A 14,583-nucleotide genomic window follows, 5' to 3' on the forward strand; every position below is an offset into this window, starting at 1 on the left:
ACGAACTCTTACCAGAAAAAAAGGACAGCTGGAAATAAGACAAAGCTCCAAGAAGCAAGTCCAAGACAAATTAACCACCACTGCAGCAGACACAAGTCAGTTTTTCAAACCAAAGCAAGTAAGTTTCAACGTTTCTACGTTCATAGAATCATAGAATGGTTTGGGTTGGAAGGGGACCTTCGAGGATCATCGAGTTCAACCCCTCCCACCATGGGCAAGCACATCTTCCACTAGATCAGGTTGCTTAAAGGCCTGTCCAACCTGAACTTGAACACATCCGATAACGGGGCATCCCCAACTTCTCTGGGCAACCTGCTCCAGTGTCTCATCATCGTCATTGTAAAAAATTTCTTACTTATCCAATTTTCCATCCATCAGTAACCCCAAGTCCCGCTCTGCAGGGCTGCTCTCAACCAGTCAGTTGGTACTGACATTGGGGATTGCTCTGATTCAAGTGAAGGACCTTGCACTTGACGTTGTTGAACTTCATGAGATTCACAGTGGTCCACTTCTCAAGCCTGTCAAGGTCCCTCTGGATGGCATCCTTTCCCTCAAGTATATCAACTGCCCCACTCACCTTTGTGTCATTTGCAAACTTGCTCAGTGTAAATGGATTGTAATTCTAATTCTAAACTTTTTTTAATTTAATCAAAAATTTAAGTCATAATTCTAATTATTTAAAACTGTCTTCAATTAGTATAGAAAAGACAAATACTAAAGTTTAGTAGCTTTTCATCTGCTGAGGTCCAAGTTCCATACCATTGTTTTTGTTACAGAACAAAGTGTAAAGACCCCATCCTAGTAATCACACAATGCAAGTCGGACTTCTGTCTCTCTCCCGCCCCCGAGGTCTTGATAGAAACCCTGAAGATAAAATAGCTTTTTTAACATAGCGAAGAAAAAGAGAGGAAATACAGCTAATTAAACGAATCACTGATTTTTTTTTCATCACTGATGAAATCACTGATTTTTTTTTCATCACCAAATGCCTTCGTAGTACAGCAAGACAGATATATTTATATTTGTATACCTGTAATGTACAGTTTTCTTTTCGTTTGAGGAACTCCACAAACCTGGCCACCACTCCTGGCGTGCTTATGACTTCATCTATTGGAGGATTTGGTTCTATTTAAAATAAAAAGTTAGATACGTTCATTTCTTTGTAGGGAAATTCTCAAATTACTGCATCAAAATAATATCCAATGACATACTGACTCCTTTTTTTCTGAGTGTTCTTTTACCACAATACTGCTTTACCTTTACGAAAAGGCAACGGATTCTTATCTGTCACCATAAGATGACTCCAGCCTGAATTTTGAGGTAATGAGGTAACATGATTCAGAACACTAATGTACACAGTAATTTAGGCAGACTTCACAGCAGCAGTTCTGCAAAAGCACTCTGGCATGCACACACGCAGATAAACTTCAGTACATCAGCATATTTGAGCCATAGAGACACTTCCTACAATATTTAAGCTTACATTCAAGAGTAGACATCACATCTGCATCACTTAGTAGTTATACTGATTTCAAGAAAAGAAGTGACTGTCACATACTTTTAGCTGACATTTCGCAAAACAGAACTTCATCCAGAAATTTCTGTATGAAACTATCTCTATGGCTGTCAAAGTAAAAACATATGCCAAGTACACATCTACATTTTTCTCCAAGTAATTTCAGCCCTCACCTTTAGAAAGAAGCTTTCGGAACTTCTGGGTGGCTGAAAGCTGCTGTTCTGGACTATTGGAGAAAATCATCTCAATCATATCAGAGGTGATGACTGCACTCTAGTATTCAGGTGAGGGAGATAGAATGAGAGGTATAGAGAGCAAGAGGAAAAAAACAAAATCTGGGATTAGTGGTAAAAAAGGGTACAACATTTGCTAAACCGCTACCAAGTTTATCTCTTATTGAGTAAAAAACCTAGATAAGACCATTATGGACAATAAATGAGACATCATACATGTACATCTAGATAAGCAGCACCATTCTTAAGTGTAGTCTTTCTTTTCTGGAAGCCAAAATTCAAATTTTACTTAAGATATGGCAAGAAAATTACTATTCAGAATCTCTCACCAGTATTCTCTCCTCCTCTAAAATATAAATGAAAAATTGTCAGCTTCAACAAAATGTAGTTTAAATTGGAAGAGTAAACACTAAAAAATTGCAAGAACACCACTTTATGCTATTGTTTAGATTTCTGTAACATCTACATTTTGACTCATTCTCTTACACCAAAATGTACAGGACCTGTCAATTTTAGAAGAGTTGACAAACCTAAGGCTTGTCATCATAAACAAGTAAGGGTATTAAATTTTCCATAATACTGATAGTTTCCACTTAATACTGCTAAATTAAATCAGCAACCTTTCTTATGCTAGGTAAAATCTAGCATTCTGTTCATCACACACGTAAACCCACATAAATAACCCATATAAGGAAAGTCAGATTTTTATTCCACTTCCGAATTAAATCCTTAGATTTGATCCAAACCCTCAGGCAGACAGGGATACAGATGACAATGCTGAAAATACTTAAGCTTTGTCTCTAACAGCAAACAGCTCCAACTGTTAAGACCCTGAAATTAATATTTAAAACAGTAAACTGTACAATGGTAGTATTGATCTCAATTAGATAGGCTTCTTTACTTACTTTTTACTACCTATTTATTTCGTATAAGCTTCCACAGAAATGATTAAATGGTATTTAGGACTGGCCTTACGTTTAAAGACTATCTTGAAGAGTAAAACAATATATCCTACGAGTGATCTACCACATTGTTTATAGGCATTTCTCTGTTTCTCAGCAATTTTCAAGGCTGGTATAACCACCAATAGAAATCAAGCCCATTCCAATTTCTTTGAAAACATCATTTTCATACTCTGTATACAGACACATGTGTGAAGAACAGTGGTCAGACTTTTAAGTGAGGACTGCACTTTCCTTAAACCTCTGTTACAGCCCAAAACTCTTACCATTTTTCTTTCCAGGGAGAGGACTGTGGTAAAGAAATAGTGCGAAAGCAGGAAAGTCTGATTTCCACTGAAAGTTTTTTCTGTAGGATGAATTTCCAGCACGGAAAGGAGTTTAAGGACACATGCATGCAGACAGACAAGCTAGGTCTAGCTGTGTTTCCAAGACCTTGGCTAAAAATGATGCTACTTGAAAGTCTGCTGACAGATTTCCTGAGCCGCTTCTTACTTTGTAGATTGCAACAGCACATAGCCTGATTTGTATTTTCATGTTTCAAGTGTTACAAATTTCAGACTAAAAAAAAACCTCAACAACTCTGGGCAACAGTTGATAAAATCACTCATAATGGTGAGCATCGAAACCAGGAAGTAGTCAGCCTGCCTGGAACAATGACATTTTATTTAATTTTCTCGAAAGCATATCCACTGAGCAACCACTCACTCTATCCATAACATTTTCCTCTCATGTAATCAGTTTCAGGGCAATTCACTGAGACAGGTGTTTAAGAGCTGTCCATAAGCTCTTTGAATGCCATTTTTCACATTCTTCTGGAATTCCATTCCCCTCAAGTCACTGCACAAGAGACCTGTCCAGTTTCAACAAACGCTGTATTCCTCTCTCATCACTTACAGAAGTCATCTCCATGTTGTTCATCTGAGCCTCATGGAAGCCACCATCTGACATCACTTCCTCCTCCGCTTCTTCCTCAGCTGTTGCAACATTTCGGCGCTTAAACAACTAAAGACATAAAACATTTAATATATATTATATAGCAAATATATACACAGCATGTCATGTTAGCCTGCAATAAAAATGACATACACCATCACTGAAAGAAGCTAGTATACTGGCTACAGGACTCCTCCCAACAGTAAATGGAAAAGGTTTAGTCATGGAGTAAATGAAAACAGCAATGTGTTAGAATATTGGATCCCAACATTTCTGAAAAATTCTTACTGATATTACTTTCTCTTCTTCACCGTCCCCCTTCATTCATGAGCTATCTCTAGCTTGCAGAAAATTGCTTTCTGGCAGAGGGTGCTGGGGCTCAAAGAACTGAAAAATGCTGTGTGTAACAGATCTTTGTAGAACACCTGCAGAGGCCGGGATAATTGAGTTACAGTGGCAAAGAGAGGGCTTTGGAGGATGATCACATGGGATTTAAATTATTATACTGAGATGAACAGAATTTGGTTGCTACCACTTGGAGAAGGCACACAGTTCGAAATGCCATGAGGAAAGGTAGAGAGGCTACAGCTTCTCCCCTTAATCCAGCTGTCTCATTGGAAAAAACATTAGCAATAACAAGATGGCTTTTGGGGTGCTGCTGGCCTCTTGAGTTCAGGAAGCAAGACTCCAGAATTGAGCCACATCAGAGTTGCACCACTGCAGACAGGAAATATAGAGCCCTGTAACGGGTCTGCGTGGCAAGGTTTTGGTAGCGGGGAGGGGTACGGGGGTGGCTTCTGTATGAAGATGCTAGAAGTTTCTCCTATGTCAGATATAGCCAATGCCAGCCGGCTTTAAGATGGACCCGCCGATGACCAAGGCCGAGCCAATCAGCGACAGCGTTTTTCACCTCTGTGATAACGTATTTAAGAGAGTGAAAAAGTTGTTGTGCAGCAGTAATTGCAGAGAGTGAGAGGAGTGAGAATATGTGAGAGGAACATTTCTGCAGACACCAAGGTCAGCGAAGAAGGAGGGGGAGGAGATTCCCCTGCGGCCTGTGATGAAGACCATGGTGAGGCAGGCTGTCCCCCTGCAGCCCATGGGCGGTGGAGCAGATGACTGCCTACACCCCATGGAGGGCCCCCACGCCGGAGTAGGTGGATACCCGAAGGAAGCTGTGAACCCATGGGAAGCCTGCACCGGAGCAGGCTCCTGGCAGGACCTGTGGCCCGTGGAGAGAGAGAAGCCCACGCTGGAGCAGGTTTGCTGCTGGTGACCCCATGAGGGGGGGCTCACGCCAGAGCAGTCGGTTCCTGAAGGACTGCACCCCATGAAGGAGACCCACGCTGGAGCAGTTCATGAAGGACTGAACCCGTGGGAAGACTCATGCTGGAGAAGTCATGGAGGACTTTCTCCCGTGAGGGGGACCCCACATTGGAGCAGGGGAAACGTGTGAGGAGTCCTCCCCCTGAGGAGGAAGAAGCAGCAGAAAACAACAGTGTGATGAACTGACCCCAACCCCCATTCCCTGTTTTCCCCCTGTGCCACTAGGGGGGAGGAGGGAGGAAAATCGGGATCAAAGTTAAGCCCTGGAAAAGGAGGGAGGGGTGGGGGGAAGGTGTTTTAAGATTTGTTTTTATTTCTCACTACTCCTCTCTGAGTTAATTGGCAATAAATTACATTTTTCCTTTAATGGAGTCTGTTTTGCCCGTGACGGTAAATGCTGAGTGATCTCCCTGTCCTTATCTCAACCCCACAAGCCTGTTCTTATTTTTTTGTTCTCTCCTCTCTCCTGTCCAGTTAAGGAGGTGGAGTGATAGAGTGGCTTTGGTGGACACCTGGCATTTTGGCCAGGGTCAACCCACCACAAGCCCTGACATAGACCTGCTGTTACTCTTCTCTCCAGAGAAGATCAGGAGGAAACAGTATGCAAAACCGCTAAGTCTATAGCAACCCTAGGGCAGTGATAGGCACCCTTATGGAATGCTATGCCTTCTAAGCTACTGTATGATGTGCCCACTCAAGCTCAAGAAACATGCTCAAATGCAATCTTAAACCAAAATTTAAATTGCTAAGTTACGTTAAAATTCAGAGGCCTGAGGTCGTTTTTGTGGGGTTGTTCCGCTTAAAAGAAAACAAACAAAACAAAAACCCACAACCCACCAAAACCCAAGGAACTTAAACTTCAACGAGCTATGCACCAAATACCTAAAAGAGAAGTACCTGCACAAGGTTTGAAACCGCAGAGCTGCACTCTGCTTGCAACTCCACTTCTGCTCCACTGTTAGTCTAGGACTAACAAATTTCCTTAACAGAAGGAAATACTGCCGCACACTTTATTTAGCCAGCCTGTGGTAATCAGGTCCAAGGGAGGTCAAAGGCAGAGGTAAGACAGAAAATCTCTCACCATTTTCCTAATTTAGTAACAGGTTTACAAATAGGACTGATGACATTCTGTGCTACCAAGAGTCTGGAAACACTACCTGCAGATACTGAGCAAAATCAACAAAAATAATGCAATTCCTTCTCAGAACTCTCCCCTGCCTTTCCTTGAAGGCATCTGGTAATGACACTGTGAAAAAGGTATTAAACAGAACAGATTACAGACTTGACCTACCATTCTAAACACAAGCATATCACTATCTTCATTCTAACTCCAAAAACCTCAACATTGATGAAAATGGCTCTGTTGTAACTTTGTTTGAAATTGAACCAATCCCTTAAAGCTTCTAATGAACACAACTAAGAACAAAAGGAAGAACTGTTCAGTGCTACCTGTTTTTATCAGAAGGTGGTTTTCATCATGTCTTGTCACTGCTGCTGTTTCCCAATTGAACCTGCAGCACACCTGCCACTTTGCAATGTGAATGAAGTAGTAAGAAGTAGCAAGACATGAACAGGTAGAGAAGCTTAAATTTCCAAGCATTCTTCTCATTTTGCTTACAACATATACTAAATCCACTACTCAGACTTATGGGCATAGACATAGCATGAACTTTTGTAAATGCATAAATTAAGTTAAAGACAGAAAACTCAGAAGAATCAGGTCAACAAATTACTTCTTCCCTCAAGAAAATAATTACTGCAACTTACAAAGACTTGGTCAGACCTCCTCCTATTCCAGCTGCAATATTTCCTTCCATTTCACACCAGCTTGCCACTCTTTGAACAGAGATTAGAGCCACCACAGCTCAGGTAGCCAAAAAAACCCAACAACACAACCAAAAAAACCCAAACAACTTCCCCCACCGGCCTGTGTCCATTGTCGTGTCCCCCCCCAACCAAAAAACAAAACAGGAGCTCCTCAAACACCTTCAGTGCAAGGTTGGCCAGCTTTTTTCAGATCATCTTTAAGCTGCTCCGGTCAATCTTACACTTCAGAGAATGAGGAGCACTCTAAGTTTTGTAGAGCCTGCAGAAGAGGCAGTAAAGTCTGCAAGCAAGTCTGATTGCAGACTGACTAAGTATGAATTTGGCAGGGCAGGAACTGCTAAGTAGGGGCTTGGGAGATGCAAAGAGACAGACATAGAGCAAGACAAGACTGTTTAAGGACTGGTTACAGTTATCGTAACTGTAGTACAATACCTGTTCCTCTCTCTTTTGCTTCCGTAGCTGAAGACCTTCTTCCTCCCGCCTGCGACGCATCTCGTCAGGGTTGAGAGATTTGTTCTTGTAGCTCTTCAGTCGGAAATTCTCTTTTCCTGAGGTCGTCATGATTCCTGTACAATGCAATTAAAAAGAGAAGTCAGCAAATAATTACTTTTCAACAACACATCATTTTATTTTCTGTCTTCATCTCAATCTCTGTATCCATGTACTTCCAGCTACTGCCCCCCTATATTCCATCACCTAACTTCCAATAGAAGCTAGAAAGGAAAATTTCACAGAATTGTCACTTCAGTGTACCAGTTCTTCACATCACACCAACAAACTTCTATTTTACTCTCCGAGATTGCAAGGCATCAATAAATCAAGTATTTTATTAAGAAAGAACTGAGATCTACAAAGCAGAGTATACAGTGCAGGCTAAAAAGAAAATGCACTAATAATTGTTAACATTTCTTCACACAGGGAATTAGCCAAATTAATTATATTCCCCTCTCTTCACTCAAAAGTGAAGGTGTCTTAGCTGCTTCTTAGCTTAATTCACTTTGCAAGTCAGAACAGGGGCTTTTTTCCCCCCCTCAAAATCCACATTCTAAGTTAATTCAATACAACCGTGTGGTTCTAGCCAGATAATGCCAACAAAAAAAATGAAATGGAGAGAAGTTTTAGGTGAGGATGGTTTAACCACTGAAAATGGTCAGTCCTGCAAAGACTGTGAAGAAGTCTTTCTCCTCCTCCCCACCCCCAGACTCTAATCCTGCCACTGTTTATGCAGAGGGGCTTTTTTTCAGTCTACAAAGCACAAAATCACCAGGTGATAAATGATCTCCTGTTCACTTTTTACTTTAAAATGGAGCAACACAAGCGTATACAGACTCTCAGCAGCTTAGGTTTCCTATTTAAAATACATCAAACATATAATCGAGTCTACTCTAACCTCCTCTTGTTTCAGTTAGCACAGTTTTAAGAGATTAAAAAAAAAAAAAATACCCAAATGTGCTTCTTATTAGAGCCTCTTTTTAAGTTGCTGCTTCCTGAGAACCATTTATAAGAATTCTGATCATCAGAACTGACTTTCACAGAAGACATTTCAGGCATCACTTCAAGCGTTACTGTATTCTGCCAACTGAGATTTAAAAACTGCTAAGGGACATGAAACTACTATATTCAAGATCAGCCAGTCACAGATTGCACTGAATGCAACAAAAAAAAAACCTGAGCATGTAACTAACTAATTCAAGCAGCCTAATTCTGCTGAAAAGGCTCTTCCTGAAATGGCTTTTTTTAAATAAAGGTCCTACAGAAAGTTAAATCTCCGAATGCCAGAAGTTCCCTACATCATTCTTAACAGCTTAGAGACGCCTTTCTTCCTGCGTTTAGCTGTCTGAGCGTTCATGTTTCTTGCAATGTACTCTGCAATAACAAGCCACGGATTTTAACTGTAAAAAGTTCAAGCTAACAAATATTCAGAGTACAAAATTTCTTTTGTTTCTAAAACATTTTTAAAGAAATAGTTGATGTTATTTTAGAATTAGCAAAATGAGCTCAAACACCAGATGGACAACCATGAGCTAAAAGTACATGCCTAACAGGAAAACTGCTTTGCAGCCACTCTAGGCAATCTGCCCTTAAACATGAACAAACATGGGCATACACAACAGCCCAGATAAGAGCTCAGGCTCAGTGACATTATTAATAATTCTCCATTTTTGTCTGAAACATGTCTTCTTAAATTCACACAATCATATTTGCCTTCATTTGGGATTGATAGCTCCTGTGGTCATTTAATACCTTCACTTTCAATCCCTAGAAGTTCTTAAAGAAATCCTTGACAGGGAACACCATTTCTCAATAATAAATTTCACCTCATTTCTATTACGTACCCCCTCCATATAATGTTCCAGTGTTTCTAAACATCAATGACACCGCCCAACATTATCATCAGCAAGTTTCCTTAGTGTATCCTTCCTTAGTGTACTTATTTACCTAGTTTCCCCCCATCTCCCCACTTACGTATTAATTTCTTCCAATAATTTTGAATCTGACTTGAAGGTAGTAATTTTAATTTTCCTCTCAGAACTCTGTTAGCCTCTTCCATTGTACCCTACATCATAGTTTCATTTATTGAAAACACAGGCACAAGATCACAGAATCACAGAATGTCAGGGGTTGGAAGGGACCTTGAGAGAGCATCTAGCCCCCTGCCAGAGCAGGACCACCTAGAGTAGGTCACACAGGAACACGTCCAGGCGGGTTTTGAATGTCTCCAGAGAAGGCGACTCCACAACCTCTCTGGGCAGCCTGTTCCAGTGCTCTGTCACCCTCACAATGAAAAAGTTTTTCCTTACGTTAATGTGGAACCTCCTGTGCTCCAGTTTGCACCCATTGACCCTTGTCCTGTCATTGGCCATCACCAAGAAGAGCCCAGCTCCATCCTCCTGACACTCGCCCTTTATGTATTTATAACATTGATGAGGTCACACCCCTCAAGTCTCCCCTTCCCCAAGCTAAAGACACCCAGCTCCCTCAGACTTTCATCATAAGGGAGATGTTCCATCCTCTTAATCGTTTTGTCACTCTGCACTGGACTCCTTCAAGCAGCTCCCTGTCCTTCTTGAACTGAGGGGCCCAGAACTGGACACAATATTCCAGATGCAGTAATTTACTTGAATCCTCTGACTTTACCTCGACCCCTCTACCTAACGACTCCACAAGAACTATCATCTATTTATTACATCCTTTACAAGCTTTAGCTGCAACTTTTGGCTGTGCTCACTTCTCACTTTCAAGACAGCTCACTTCGCTGACTAACACCTTCTTCTGAGTAATCTGTACACTTAAAATCCGTTCAAAATAGTGTGTTGTGTTTTACCTGGGAGTAAAGCCTTCCTAGAAATTCCTACGACCAAATGACTGGGAAGAGTTTCTTCTATCAAAGGTGAAAATTAAGCTCTGTTCACCATTATCAATTCAACTAGTAATAAGTTCAATAATTTATTTCATAGTACTCCCTCACTGGTAGTAAATAAACAAAATCCCAACACATAAAGACATGTCCATCTTATATACCTGTCTATCTAACCTTGTAACTATTAAATCCAAAGTTATTCTCTAAAAGCAGGTTTTGTAATATCCTCAGTATTTCCTAAAATCAATTCTTTCTTCATCATTCTTTTACTGGTTCCCCAATTACTGGGGAAAAAAAATTCAATGACCACATCCAGGATTTCATCTAGCCTGCATCTACTGCTAGCATCTTTAGACCTATTCAGTGTCAGCACACAAACTATTTTTTAAGGACCGAAAATATAACAATCCTATGTCAGTTGTTACAGTTATCCAAGAACTGTTTGCTATAAGTTTTCTCTTCCATCTTTCAGGACGTAGCCTTTCTCCCAGGCTAAACCACAGAGGCAAAACAACTTCAAATTGCCCACTTGTCTTCAGCAGCTTTGTTGTGGCTTAACTGAAAGTCTCGTAATGGTCACTTTTAATTCAGCCATGGTAATTTCTTCATAGCAAAGAGCAAACCCTGGGTCTTCTCTGCACAATCAAAATTAATGCTACTTCTGGTGAAAATCTGTTGCGGTTGTCATGGAAATGTTCTACCCATCTTTCATTTCCTAAAGATAACATAGTATTCTCCACATTTTCTGGATACTCCCTTCTACAGACAAAAAACCTCTGGCGACCTAGTGAGGAGCTTTCATAGTGTATTCTTTGAGGTTTTGTGCAGTACCACTCAAAACCCCATACGGACCTTCAGTCAGTTTGGCTGACATGAAAAAATGATTTTTAGTAAAATTAAAAATGCCATCTATTCCTGAATGTCTGCATTTCTCTAAGGAAATCATGATCCCCAAATTTTTTACTGACAAAGACAAGTACCCTACCAAACGTGGATGTGCTCTAAGAACACATTTCTAGGAGAAAGGAAAAGTACTGCATTTCTCCTTGCTCATCAAGTCAAAGAAATTCAGAGGCACTGGGAAACACAGAGTCACTTACTGCGATGACCTACCTTGTCCCAAGCAATCATCTAGATAGGAATAAAAATGAACTCCCTGCCTTCTTAAATCAGATATCACTGTCACTAGGCTTAAGGGCTTTGCCAGAAGGAATGCCACGTGACTGATACTCTTGAATATTCCACACAAGGGTATCCACATGCAAAAATGAGGGCCTGACAAATCTAGACCTGCGTAATGATATATATAACCCAGATGACTGAAACTAAGATTACCAAATACACTGCTAATAATGAGTGTCAGAGACAAATTTTCCTCCTTTGGAATTAGGGGTGGGAATAAGAAAAAAAAGAATGTATTTCAGAAGTGTAGACCTGTACAAGAAATTCTGCCTTCCAGTGGAAATATGAAGACCGGCAAACGAAGGTGGACAAGGAGGTTGAAGAGAAATGGTGTAAGTGATAAAATAAGTTATCTTGAAGATCCATGATCCGACATACTACCAGTTTACACGTTTCTTAACAAAGGCAGTTGTCGGAAGGAAAGGACTCACTGGAGGCATACTTGTGAGCTCTTCTGTACTACCAAACTGTTGTCTCTCCTTTAGATTGCTGCCAGAAAGACAGCGAAAAGATACAAGAGGCACTGTCAGCCCTGACAGGACAATCCATGTCAGAAACAGCACTGTCAAGACAGAACTCCAAGTAGTCAGTGAGAGAAGCTGGAATTATTCAAGGTAAGAAATGGTTCAGCTACGCTACAAACCCTTAACTTCCAAGGAGATGTTTGTTTACCGTCTCTGCGATAAGACTCTAGACCTCCCAAAGAACTAAAGTTTCCTCACAATCATGCTTCTTGACATCACGCCAAATACCTACAGCACAGCCGGGACAGATGTTTGAGCAATTCACTGAGCTCTGATTACAGGATGCATCATCTTCTGACACTCTTCGTGAGAGACTCAAAAACCTAACCAATCTAAAAAACAACCCTGAAAGCAGCATTTGGTCATTCACTACTCTCATCAACACACTCCCTACAAATCCAAATTTCTAGCCACAGATGTGTTCGGGTTTTTTCCCCATGAAGTATAGATTTTGGAAAGTCCTTCTAATTTGCTTTTTGGTAATTCGAAGGCCACAGGTCAGGATGCTGAGAAAAGTATTTAAATCTTGTGGAAGTAAACTGTCAGCTTTCCTGGAGGTGATATACAATGAAAGGTCTTCATAATAAAACCATGAATAATATGGAGTGTAGAATGATAAAATAAATCACCTGGGACTAATGCTGTTTCCCTGGAAAAAAAAAAAATCTAGAGCAACATCCTACATTTGCCATCTTCCTAGAGAGACAAAAACACATCCACCAAGTCTCTATACTGTTGAAAGTGTTATCTGAGGGGAGGGGGAAAAAAAAAAAAAATCTGCAGACTGACTTCTCCCTTCACTGCCACCTCCTGTTGTTTGAAAAACCAACTCAACCAGATAAACATTTTGGTGAGGCTGTATCAGCTTCTTTTGCAAAATTATTTGACAAAGCATACAGGATTAGAGGGGTCTAAGGGAATACCCATCAGTAGAAACACCTGTATCATCTGAGGGACATGGGTGTTACTTTCTAATTTCAAACGTCTTGGGACTCTTGTAAAGCTCCGGAGCTCAGGACATCTAGAGGAAAGGATATTTAACCATCGCAACTACAAAAAGCTACTGTTCAAGTACAACACAGCTGATTTCTAAAATCTTTGCTTAACTTTCTAAAGCTGTAAAATGGGAGTGGGAAATACTTCTCTCAAGCACGATAAAATTAACAGTTACAGTGTTTAAGACCTGCAAAGTAAGTTTTGATGAGGATGCATCAAAACGATCATGTGAATTTCATTTTCCGCGGCTTGGGAAAGCTGCAGCAGCAGGCATGGGTGCTATTCACTAGTGGGAACGACAGACTCCAGTTTATACAGAACAGAAGGGACCCACACTTCTAAGGCAACCATCACACAAGAACAATGGAGAAGAACAACCACCTTCTGCTATCCAAAAGGCCAGAAGATTAAAGGAGCTTCAAATATAACATACAAGTTGTAGCTAAACATGCATAGAATATATAGCCTTGAAACAGGGTTCAGACTTTTAGGAACTTTCAGTCAAAAATGGAGTAAGAAGGGGACTTCTTCATGGAATCGTTGCCCAGCTCTGTACCTTTCAAATCTGCTTTATTTTTCAGGCTTCCTAGTCCTATTAGGTTTTTTCCATGCCCAGTAGTAGGCCTTAATTCACAACTGTTTCTGTTCTAGCACCTTTATAAACCTGTGAAATAGCAAACCAAGAACTAATCCACCTAATCTGTAGCAAATTTGGCATGTTCTATTTCTAGCTACTTGTCAAGCTGGACCAGTACTTGCTTAAAAACGAGAACAATCTGAAGGCAATTAATGCAAGGCCTGAAAAGATACACAATTTTGCACAATATGGAATATGACGTTACAGACAAATTAAAAACCTCAATATTGACTGTTGCTTAAAAACAAACAACAACAACAACAAAAAAAAACCAGCAGAAAACAGACTGCATGATTTGAACAATGTTGAGGACACCTGATGTCAAGTTTTAGGGGTCAAGTTTGTAGGGATGTCACATTTTAACATGACCTCCTCCATCTTCCACAAAAGAAGAAAGGGCTGAAAAGGCAGTTAAAACAAAAAGAAACAGCCACCACATCAAAGATATTTCTGCAAAATGACTAATCTTAAAGTGTCAATTGAATACACCCCCAGGCAACGTTTAGAAAGATCCTTTGTGCTTACGAAAAATAGGTTTAAGAGACACGCCTAAAATCAGGCCAACACCAGCTTGCCAGGTCCCTGATTTTCCTTTTTTACACTAAAAAACACACAGAAAGAAACAAAACAAAACAAAAAAAAAAATCAGAGAAGCATATTTCTAGTTGCAGGAAAACAAAACAAAACAACCAACCACTAACAGAAATATCAATAACTTGACACTTGGTGCTGTCTCAGAAACTGATCTGACACACCAGCCTGCATAACTAGTTAAGCGCACTGACAGCAACACAAGCAGGCACTTAAGTCAATTTTTAAAAGTTTATGGATCATGCCTTTTTTTTTTTGGTTGTTTTTTGTTTGTTTGTTTGTGGTTTTTTGTTTTGTTTTGGTTTGTTTTTAAGAAACACCACTGAAGAGATTAAATAGTAATGCATTTACAAGGTTTATTGGAAAACAGTTCTCCCAACAGGGGGAAAGATGGGGTGGGGGGCATGTGGGGGAATCAATAAAAGATTATACACAGCATATCTAGCACTTCACTAGACATTTACTATCATGAAGATATTTCCAAGACATTTTGAG

General features: G+C 40.3%; 1 protein-coding gene across 1 annotated transcript in view; it reads right to left on the minus strand.

Moving 5' to 3' along the window:
* KPNA1 (karyopherin subunit alpha 1) overlaps positions 1-14,583 on the minus strand; it is a 56,220-nt gene that overhangs the window by 36,277 nt on the left and 5,360 nt on the right. Inside the window, exons 2-5 of the mRNA XM_086478431.1 lie at positions 7,230-7,363; positions 3,606-3,713; positions 1,690-1,789; positions 1,031-1,125 (exon numbers count right to left, since the gene is read on the minus strand). Coding sequence (XP_086334557.1) covers positions 1,031-1,125; positions 1,690-1,789; positions 3,606-3,713; positions 7,230-7,358 — 432 coding nt within the window. The 5' untranslated portion in view covers positions 7,359-7,363. The remainder of the gene's footprint in view (positions 1-1,030; positions 1,126-1,689; positions 1,790-3,605; positions 3,714-7,229; positions 7,364-14,583) is intronic.

This window comes from Leptosomus discolor, chromosome 1 (assembly GCF_034619465.1).
Source record: "Leptosomus discolor isolate bLepDis1 chromosome 1, bLepDis1.hap2, whole genome shotgun sequence".
NCBI lineage: Eukaryota > Metazoa > Chordata > Aves > Leptosomiformes > Leptosomidae > Leptosomus > Leptosomus discolor.